The 12,112-nt window shown below is 36.9% G+C and overlaps 1 protein-coding gene across 2 annotated transcripts in view; it reads left to right on the plus strand.

The window, feature by feature from the left end:
• The window catches only part of LOC111054638 (protein TMEPAI), a 154,370-nt gene that overhangs the window by 93,053 nt on the left and 49,205 nt on the right, over positions 1-12,112 (plus strand). For both annotated transcript variants that reach the window (XM_039428474.1, XM_039428475.1), the window contains one exon: positions 4,293-4,507. In XM_039428474.1, coding sequence (XP_039284408.1) covers positions 4,293-4,507 — 215 coding nt within the window. The remainder of the gene's footprint in view (positions 1-4,292; positions 4,508-12,112) is intronic.

Raw genomic sequence — 12,112 nt, forward strand, 5'->3', positions numbered from 1 at the left:
GAATACAAATGAACTACAATTCTGTACTTTTTGCCAGTGACTTTCAAAATAAAAAATCTCATACTCGTAATATCCGCCCAAATGATGAGCATAAATTCACGTATATTTTGATGCACTAGACATCGGATTGATGTTGAACTACACATTGAGCTATACTTACTTGATCAAGTGTGTCATGGGAAAAATTATTCCTTCCATACATACGACTTGAAGGCTCTCAATTTTATGGGTCATAAGTTTTTCGAGTCAAGATGTATATTCATGAGGAACGCAGAACTTCACGACTGACTTTTTATTACTTTGTGTTCTTCTAATGAAACCAGACTACAGTACTTGTCAATATTCTGTTTATAGTTATAGTGGTACTTTACTGTTTTACCCCATTGGAAAAGTTGAGGGTTAGCTTCAGATTGAATATTATTCATATTTCGAGCTATCTGCATACATTAAATGATTGGCTTCCTCAGAACTGCTTGATAAGAAGAGTGTTTAATACTAGAAAGGAAAATCTCATATTGACAATAACAGTTTCCAATGTTCCAAACTTTCTCATAAAATGCCCGTTTTCATTAGTATTGCTCAATATTTTATTTGCTAGCCTTACCTGATAAATGAAGAATGAACAAATTCTCATGTACCGTTCAGTGCATTAAACTTTACACTTCTTTTTTATAATCCAAAACGCAGCACTGCAAACCTTTACAGTTACTATAATATCTACTATTGTACTATTGTACTGATACTACAATACTACCTCTGTAGCAGTGAGAGAGTATTCTATCTCAATGATTTAAAATTTCTTATGAAGCCGTATGATTATATAATATTATATAATCTTTAGCGATTACTGTAATCCTAAAAATTAATAAATTTGTTTTCTCAAATTCTATGAGAATTCCAATGGCTAAAATGTTCACATGTAGTAGCCTATGTTCATGAAATGAATTTCATACTGTTCTATTCTTGTTCTTCTATGTCACATTTTGTACTACAGTATTTACTAAACACAAAATTATTATAGGTATAGGCTACAGTGTTTTATTACTACCTCCCACAAGATCTGCCATCTGTATGCAACAAACGTTGCATTTCAATTTCCAGCGGCTATGAAAGACAGTCTGAATTATTATGATGTAAATGAGAATTTGACTCGCCTTAACGTCTGTCTGGTGCGTGATGAGTATTGGAACGTGTGAAGCTCGTTTTTACTTACCTTGTTCAGCAACTTAGTTGCTAAGCCTCACCTCTCACTGACTTTTCCTTACTTGGCTGACTACAGTCAGCCATCAGGCCATGACCCAGTTCGTTCCCCGTCTGGTGTTGGGCAAAGAACGCACTCAGACAGACAGACGACCGGACAGAAATATCTCCTCTCTCTCACTCTCTCTCCACTTTGGAACGGATTTCCTCCTACTCTTTCACCATCTCTCTCTCTCTCATTGTTACTCACCCTTTTCCTCTGTCTGTCATGTCTGGCTAGCTTCAAAGCATACCCGGCTAAGACAAGAATTCTATCATAAATTTCAATCAAACTCCAAATGCATATATGGCCCGTTACATTAGGTTTTAAGTTATATTCTTGACGAGTTGAGTAGGGTAAGGTAAGTATGGCATGTTATCATACTTTATTAAGCCCAAATGTAACATGTGCATGTTAGGTAAGATTGGATAAGATGAATATAAATGCATACATTTGGCATGTTCCCATATTTGGATTGGCAGATATATGTTGGAACCTCGAGCACTTATGAGTCTCATGTAGATCTTTCTCGTAAATTCGTGTTGAACAGCCATGAATAGTAACTGACCGATTCAGACAATAAAATAGCAGGCAGAAACTGCAAACCACTAATTTTTTATATTTACTATCCCGATTGCAATAAGTGATTTTTAGAAGGCTCAGCCTCAATAATTGGAAAATGAGAATCAATCTTTTCAGAGCAAGGAAATGTTAGGTTTTTTGAATTCTGTTTCTAATCCCTCATCATACTGTATAATGAAGATTCAACTTGCACATGACGATTATCGTTACATTTTATATATGAGAGTATTTTGAGTTAATTTACTACCTTCAAAATTGATTGAAATGTCAATGTCAACATCTCAACATAGAAATATGAATTCAATGAAACAGATAATTGAACATAATTTTGATGTCATAAAAGAATCGATTGAATGTTACCTAATATAAGCTTTCATAGTACCATATGGTACCGTAAACCTTTTTAATTCCTTTAAATTTGAAACAGAACTAGTGACTGTATTTAGCAACACATTATTCAAGCGTTATCTCAATTCACTGTCTTTCAGCAATGCGGTCGGTGATAGTTCATGATAAATCCACCAGATCGCATGATCTTGCATTCACAGAGCTTTCCATTGTACAGAATGGACACTTGACCATCCATTTATATCTAAGTGATGCATACAGATATACTTGCTGATCTAAAGAAGTTTATATCTATCTATTTAGTCACTTGCATATCTTATCTCAGACTGTGCGTTATGGCCAATTGCAATATTAAGGTCAATGAACTTAACCGACAACCAAAACAGTTGTACTGAGTAATTGAGGGTGAGGGAGGTAAACAGCCGTTCTCGCAATTAATATTAATTTTTCGGCTGTTAAAAGCAACGCTCTTCTTTAATGCTTGTAGAAATACAAGTTCACGTGTCCTCCTTAATGGGCATTCAACTTTATCAACATTAACTATTTGAAACTGCACTAATATTTCCAAGATCCTCATTTTCCAGAATTTCTGGTTTAGTTCTGTATGGTGAGTTATATAGCTCATCCTCTCATGGGCCTAGATAAATGAATTAATAAATATATCATAGTATATTTGGTGATGTAGTCCACTGTATTCAATACAAACAGAAAACATTTTGTCAACTTTTATATTATTATTATTCCTAATCATAACTTCTAAAATACCAATATTATTGTCCACTTATTCATGATTCATGACAAATTATGCGGGAATAAAAGTCGATTTCATGAGAATTTTTATCGCTAAACCTCAAGGTTTTCAGTGATGTCAGAGTAAAAGCTGTTGCTTCGTAAGAATTAATGGATTAAGCAAAATGTGCATGGAATTAATGGCCATTTTATAGATCAGTTTTCTGAATCCATCAATTTTAATTGAAGATAAATACTGACCCAAATAAATTGTAGATGCAAATCTAATTCCTAGAATGTGTTGCAGGGGCAAAAGGGTTACTAATTGGGATATCTTATGCCAGTTAAGGTCTAATAATAAGAGCTTTCCAAATCAAGGATTCATAAAAGATTCGACCGTCAATGGATTAAACTTCATTGTTAGAGTTCATTCGAGCTCTGGATGATGCCTTTTTTAAGAGTAGGTGGAATAACCTTTCCGGTTTAATGCTAGTTCTAGATGTGAGGCAATGTAAGCAGTTGTCAGTGAGGACATGCTACATGTCGCGTCAACATGTTGTGTTGGTCCACCGCTAAAATTAGCACCTTTCATTGATTGTGAGAGGCAATTAGGTAAATGCGGTTTTACAGACTTCTGCAAGAAGAAATGGCTTGCTCTCTATCTGACTTCTGTTTTCCATTATTTCATTAAACACAAAGCACTTTGAGCTAATTCAAGCTGAAAATAACAAATTTGATGTCAATCTATATCAAAGGTCCAAAATTATTGTCCTAGTCTAATCAATATTAATCTCCTACTTTCTCTGCTGGAAATACTGAATTCAAAGTCTATTGTTTGTATTTATAATATACCTATTATCAATTCAGATCTTATTTTTCCCCAATGTAATTTTAACATTAATAACTCATTTCAATTGATGTTTCAGTTCATTTTCCTTATGAGTTATTTTCTTGTAGTTATCCATTGAGAGACTAGTTTTGGTTGTTTTGGTATAATTAATCTCTAGTGGACTGGGTACTCACAATATGAACTGAAAACCATCATTATCATTATCATCAACTACATTGACAAAATTACTGATACGAAATTCTGAGATGATAGAATAATTCTGAATAGTACTAGCATATTGATACCATTTGGAAGCTACTACCTAACCCCTGACCCCAACCTTTAAACTCCAAGTAACTCCCTAACCCTAACCTCATGTAATATGATGTGACAATTTGCATTTTCAGCCCTCAAGTTCAGCTCTGAATTTTCAGCCCTCGAGTTCCTTTCAGGCATGAATTTAATAGTCATGGTAAACCAGCCTTACCGTACTTGTGACGTAATATACCATTTGAGTGTTGTTGTCTATACTGTAGGCGTATATCTATGTTGTGTGTGTTGCAGTGTGGAGTGTGGCAGTGGTGGCGCTTCTGGTGGCTGTCGTGATAACTACAGTGGGCGTGATCACGTGTGTGCTCAGCCATTACAGGACAGCAGCAACCAGCAGCAGTGGAGGAGGTCTGCCACCCCCTCCGCCCCCCCAACACCAGTCACATCCCCCACCCCCGCCTCATCATCACTACCCCTTCGCAGCAACACACACAACAACAACTGTACCCGTGAGTAAACTTTTTCTAAATTATTTATTGATATTTTTGTTTTCCAAATAAGTTATTGGTTTAGAAGAGCAATTCTTCAAGATATCTCCTATTTCTAAACTTTTTTAAGAAAATGCGTGCCAAATTATTCATAGCAAGGGGCTGGAACCGAATCTGAAATTTAATTTTTCCATTTTCATTTTCACTGGATTCAGGTCGAGAGATCTTTATAGAAAACCTTTGTTCAAATGCTCAAAGCGCGATTTGAAAACATCCATTTGTGAGCAGAGTTTTATTGGCTATAATGTCGGCAGATGGACAGATGTCGGTGTGAACATACTTATTTTACAAGGAGATGACCGATCTTTTTGAAAAATCCATCCGCTGTGAAAGGGGTGAATCGGTCTAGGGATCAACTCATGAGACCGCGACTGTACGTAGAATTGCGCATAACTTACCATATTTCTACTCAAAGATGCAGCTCTTTCAAATCGTAATAAGTACCTGAGTTTTGTGAGTTTATAGTTTAAAAGGAATAGTTTTACATATTTTGTAACTTTGTCCCTCTCTTCAATTCTCGTTTTCATCATAGCTGACACATGTTATAACTGACTAAGGGCCGTTTGCACAGTGACAGTTTGAATTAAATTTCATTTATGAGATATGGACCCACAATGCCTATGCCTTCTCTTATTTGAAATTGAAGGCCGCCATTGGGGTATTTTAGCACGAAATATTATATCTATATATTTGTAATACTATATATTACAAAGGCATTGGTATATAATAATCTAAAGCTGCGTACACTTATACGCGCCTCCAACCCGCACCGAGCACGCTCCGCCCTCGTACCGCCCTCGTTCCTCCATCGCACCACAGTCGCTCCGCCTCCGCTCAGCAGTCGCACCCATCAGGAACGTTACGGAAGATGTTAGATCTTCTCGCGTTCCCCAGTCCAGTCGAACCACTCTTGCTCACCGGTCGATCATCAATCGCTCTGCTGGAGTGACGTTCGGTTGCGGAGCAGAGCGAAAGTCTGTACGCACCTTTATAGGTTGCCCCCCCAATGGCCGATTCCAATTCCTTTAAATTTGAAACAGAACTAGTGACTGTATTTAGCAACACATTATTCAAGCGTTATCTCAATTCACTGTCTTTCAGCAATGCGGTCGGTGATAGTTCATGATAAATCCACCAGATCGCATGATCTTGCATTCACAGAGCTTTCCATTGTACAGAATGGACACTTGACCATCCATTTATATCTAAGTGATGCATACAGATATACTTGCTGATCTAAAGAAGTTTATATCTATCTATTTAGTCACTTGCATATCTTATCTCGGACTGTGCGTTATGGCCAATTGCAATATTAAGGTCAATGAACTTAACCGACAACCAAAACAATTGTACTGAGTAATTGAGGGTGAGGGAGGTAAACAGCCGTTCTCGCAATTAATATTAATTTTTCGGCTGTTAAAAGCAACGCTCTTCTTTAATGCTTGTAAAAATACAAGTTCACGTGTCCTCCTTAATGGGCATTCAACTTTATCAACATTAACTATTTGAAACTGCACTAATATTTCCAAGATCCTCATTTTCCAGAATTTCTGGTTTAGTTCTGTATGGTGAGTTATATAGCTCATCCTCTCATGGGCCTAGATAAATGAATTAATAAATATATCATAGTATATTTGGTGATGTAGTCCACTGTATTCAATACAAACAGAAAACATTTTGTCAACTTTTATATTATTATTATTCCTAATCATAACTTCTAAAATACCAATATTATTGTCCACTTATTCATGATTCATGACAAATTATGCGGGAATAAAAGTCGATTTCATGAGAATTTTTATCGCTAAACCTCAAGGTTTTCAGTGATGTCAGAGTAAAAGCTGCTGCTTCGTAAGAATTAATGGATTAAGCAAAATGTGCATGGAATTAATGGCCATTTTATAGATCAGTTTTCTGAATCCACCAATTTTTATTGAAGATAATTTTAATTGAAGATAAATACTGACCCAAATAAATTGTAGATGCAAATCTAATTCCTAGAATGTGTTGCAGGGGCAAAAGGGTTACAAATTGGGATATCTTATGCCAGTTAAGGTCTAATAATAAGAGCTTTCCAAATCAAGGACTCATAAAAGATTCGACCGTCAATGGATTGAACTTCATTGTTAGAGTTCATTCGAGCTCTGGATGATGCCTTTTTTAAGAGTAGGTGGAATAACCTTTCCGGTTTAATGCTAGTTCTAGATGTGAGGCAATGTAAGCAGTTGTCAGTGAGGACATGCTACATGTCGCGTCAACATGTTGTGTTGGTCCACCGCTAAAATTAGCACCTTTCATTGATTGTGAGAGGCAATTAGGTAAATGCGGTTTTACAGACTTCTGCAAGAAGAAATGGCTTGCTCTCTATCTGACTTCTGTTTTCCATTATTTCATTAAACACAAAGCACTTTGAGCTAATTCAAGCTGAAAATAACAAATTTGATGTCAATCTATATCAAAGGTCCAAAATTATTGTCCTAGTCTAATCAATATTAATCTCCTACTTTCTCTGCTGGAAATATTGTATTCAAAGTCTATTGTTTGTATTTATAATATGCCTATTATTAATTTAGATCTTTTTTCTCCCCAATGTAATTTTAACATTAATAACTCATTTCAATTGGTGTTTCAGTTCATTTTCCTTATGAGTTATTTTCTTGTAGTTATCCATTGAGAGACTAGTTTTGGTTGTTTTGGTATAATTAATCTCTAGTGGACTGGATACTCACAATATGAACTGAAAACCATCATTATCATTATCATCAACTACATTGACAAAATTACTGATACGAAATTCTGAGATGATAGAATAATTCTGAATAGTACTAGCATATTGATGCCATTTGGAAGCTACTACCTAACCCCTGACCCCAACCTTTAAACTCCAAGTAACTCCCTAACCCTAACCTCATGTAATATGATGTGACAATTTGCATTTTCAGCCCTCAAGTTCAGCTCTGAATTTTCAGCCCTCGAGTTCCTTTCAGGCATGAATTTAATAGTCATGGTAAACCAGCCTTACCGTACTTGTGACGTAATATACCATTTGAGTGTTGTTTATACTGTAGGCGTATATCTATGTTGTGTGTGTTGCAGTGTGGAGTGTGGCAGTGGTGGCGCTTCTGGTGGCTGTCGTGATAACTACAGTGGGCGTGATCACGTGTGTGCTCAGCCATTACAGGACAGCAGCAACCAGCAGCAGTGGAGGAGGTCTGCCACCCCCTCCGCCCCCCCAACACCAGTCACATCCCCCACCCCCGCCTCATCATCACTACCCCTTCGCAGCAACACACACAACAACAACTGTACCCGTGAGTAAACTTTTTCTAAATTATTTATTGATATTTTTGTTTTCCAAATAAGTTATTGGTTTAGAAGAGCAATTCTTCAAGATATCTCCTATTTCTAAACTTTTTTAAGAAAAGCGTGCCAAATTATTTATAGCAAGGGGCTGGAACCGAATCTGAAATTTAATTTTTCCATTTTCATTTTCACTGGATTCAGGTCGAGAGATCTTTATAGAAAACCTTTGTTCAAATGCTCAAAGCGCGATTTGAAAACATCCATTTGTGAGCAGAGTTTTATTGGCTATAATGTCGGCAGATGGACAGATGTCGGTGTGAACATACTTATTTTACAAGGAGATGACCGATCTTTTTGAAAAAATCCATCCGCTGTGAAAGGGGTGAATCGGTCTAGGGATCAACTCATGAGACCGCGACTGTACGTAGAATTGCGCATAACTTACCATATTTCTACTCAAAGATGCAGCTCTTTCAAATCGTAATAAGTACCTGAGTTTTGTGAGTTTATAGTTTAAAAGGAATAGTTTTACATATTTTGTAACTTTGTCCCTCTCTTCAATTCTCGTTTTCATCATAGCTGACACATGTTATAACTGACTAAGGGCCGTTTGCACAGTGACAGTTTGAATTAAATTTCATTTATGAGATATGGACCCACAATGCCTATGCCTTCTCTTATTTGAAATTGAAGGCCGCCATTGGGGTATTTTAGCACGAAATATTATATCTATATATTTGTAATACTATATATTACAAAGGCATTGGTATATAATAATCTAAAGCTGCGTACACTTATACGCGCCTCCAACCCGCACCGAGCACGCTCCGCCCTCGTACCGCCCTCGTTCCTCCATCGCACCACAGTCGCTCCGCCCCCGCTCAGCAGTCGCACCCATCAGTAACGTTACGGAAGATGTTAGATCTTCTCGCGTTCCCCAGTCCAGTCGAACCACTCTTGCTCACCGGTCGATCATCAATCGCTCTGCTGGAGTGACGTTCGGTTGCGGAGCAGAGCGAAAGTCTGTACGCACCTTTATAGGTTGCCCCCCCAATGGCCGATTCCAATTCCAAGTACGACACTAGCGCTGCATGTGAGTCTATGCATCTTTAAGGTCTTTGGATTAAATCCGTATCAAGATGTGTTTGTTATGTGTTACATTTTGAGTTTAAGCCACCAGCTGATTAAATGCAGTTTAAACTTTGACTTTGCAAACGGCTCTAAGGCCCATAAGTTTACGTTTTAAATTGAGTTCAGCTGTTCCTTTAAAACACCTATTTGAAACACATCATAATAAATACAATCATACATAATATATTTAATCGAAGATTAGCGTTGAATGTAGATAGTCAATATAGCCTCTCAATGTAATATACAGTAATAGAGTATGCAATTTTACTCAAAAACATTAATATGAAGAGCATGGAGAGCATCTATCTTAGATCATTATTGATGTTGAAATGAATATTATTGTGTTTCTTGAATATAATCCGAGTCTCGAAGGAATAGTTCACAAAACTTTTCATAATTTGTTCCAAGATATCCTCAATCTCCACTTGAAACTTGAAAATAATACAGTGGAAATTACAGGACGCTCCCTTCACTTCCTACTTGTACTTCTTCGATCAGTATATTCTACCCGGCAATCTTTAAATTCTCTATTAAACTTTGCACATTGTTGCATACTCTCTATTCTCTTGAAATGTTCAGCAACTGAATGCCGTGCAACTAGGCCTATCTGAAAGCAGTAACTAGATTCATCCAACAGTTGAAGGCTGTGCGAGCAGAAACACAATGGTATATTCTGCATGCAACTAAGCTACGGTTATTTACAATTTGTACGTGTCTGGAGTGGAGTTGAACTAGCCTAGAGCCTAGTGCCTAGACAGACGTTGCCTGTTGCCTGTGCTCATTCGTTGGTCGGATGGATAATTTCATCCGGGAGTCATGGCAAAGGGGTGAGGGGGGCGGGCATTGGAATTGACCAACCAAGGTGACCTTCCAAGGTTGCAGGGAGGAGTGAGGGGGCTGCAAACGACACGTGGTCATACGACCTTGTCGGGTAATAAAAGTGCATTTTTACTGCGGTACATGCTTGCATTGTATGCACCGCTCAGACGAGTGCAGCAATGCTGCAACGAGTGCAGTTGAGTAGGAAGGCAGACATTCTATGGCCAGCCTATTATTCTCAACGACCGTTCTGTTGCAATAATAATGCACTCCCTCTCACTCACTCCTTTTCTTCCTCTTCGTCCTTCTTCGATTAGTATCTCTTCCACGGCTATCTTTATTAACTTTGCATAGCCGAGCCTAAATGCATCTTAATGCATCTCCTTCGCGGTTGACTGTTGTTATTATTCTTCAAGTGCTGCAGATTGCAAGTAGAATGTTTATGTGAAATGTTGAATTTGCATAATATTTTGTAACATCGGTACGCGAAGAGAGAATATGTTGTAAGTATGACCACAAGATGACTAACGAACAATAATCATTGATCATTAGCTCAACTTGTATTAATGACTTACTACAATAATTGCAATTATCTGACAATAATGCATATGCAATCCGAACATAGGAAGCTTGATCCCGCTTCTATCTAATCGCCCAGTTGTCTAGCATGCACCTCCTATTCTACAGGTGACCAATTACGGATCAGACTTTCATATTATAATTTTTGTGTGTTGATGAATCGCTTCATTGTGGTTCGGAACCCACCTGAACCTGGGTACTCATGGTCCAAGGATTCACAATTAACTAATTAACTAACACTAGAATTCTCTATTATATACTATACTATCTATCTATCTATACTATTATTACTATCTATATACTATTCTTGCTCATGGTTCACTCATGTCACATAATCATCCTTTTCATTACCACGCATTAGCCAAGAGCTTATTTTTGAGTATCACCTTCAGTAAAAAATCATCTTCTATTTACTCAAATGTAAAGCAAACGCATATTACTAATATTTTTTAGGAAATATAAACTTCAGGCTTGAGGTTCGTGGTCAGTGGGGGATCCTTCGATTAAGGCTGCAACAGGCTGAGGAAAACGTTTCACTAGTGATATTTTTCAAAGATTTTCGATTATTATAATTATTAAATTATCAAAATAAAAAAGTTTTCACAGGATTTTTCCCGATTATCACGTTTTGAGATATGAGCGTCTAGAGTTAAAATCTTTTGGAAAGATCATTTCAAATCCAGTAAGAAATAGATCCATTGAACTTGCAGGATGAATCCTTCATGGTATCGTTGATTGAATAGAAAAAAATATTTTCCTGAAAATATCAATCGATTTCAAAGAATGACCAAAAATAACTAAGTGTTCAGTAATTGAATGCTGAGGAAGCTTGCATTCATTACAGTTAGGTTCTCATCTGGAGGACGATAAGAAAAAATACTTCAACTAAATCATTCATTTCGAATTGGTTTAACTACTAGTTCAATGGCTAGCTCAAGTTGAATATTCACTCGAACCATTCAATTTACTCACTTTTGTCCTTTGGATGTGTGATTGAGAACAATGAATTGAATAAATGGGTGAATCGTATTCAGTTTTATGTTTATGATTATATATCCTTATAAAGTGTGACAGTTCTGTTTTAAATTATCCTCAGACACAACGTAATATGATTAACTACTTACTTCCAGTCTCCTATGTCCGATTAGGTTCTTTCACCTTGCAGCAGAGGAAAATGCTGCTTGTAGATTTTCTATATGGGTCCATTACTCATGAAAATAGCGTCTTCACTCCTAGCTCTCAGCATATTCTCCATCTTCAATCTTTATGATAAACAGAAGGTTGCATTGTTTGACTTCTTCTTAGAATTAACTCATATTTATATTTTTTACGAAATTTAGACACGTACATAAGTTTTTTTTTCAGAAATTATCTCTATGCTCGTGAATCTTTTCACAACTGTTGGAAGGTCCAATGATCAGCAGTCAATTCAGTCGTAGTTTATTAAAAAGTTATCAATCAGTCATTTTGTTATTTTGACGTTTATGTGTGTTATATCTTGTCTGGTTTCCTTGGAAAAGACTCGAGGAGACCACGCGTGCAGTAATACAGACGTTGCATTAGTTACACTCTAATAGCGAGCTAAATTATTGATATTATTTTGACCTTGGCACGTGTAATTGTCCCGTCCAGTTGATAATTGAGAAGAGAAAACTTGCAGAGGAAAATGCTGCTTGTAGATTTTCTATATGGGTCCATTACTCATGAAAATAGCGTCTTCACTCCTAGAGTAGG

The sequence above is a fragment of the Nilaparvata lugens genome, chromosome 5, assembly GCF_014356525.2.
Source record: "Nilaparvata lugens isolate BPH chromosome 5, ASM1435652v1, whole genome shotgun sequence".
In the NCBI taxonomy this organism is placed as follows: Eukaryota; Metazoa; Arthropoda; class Insecta; order Hemiptera; family Delphacidae; genus Nilaparvata; species Nilaparvata lugens.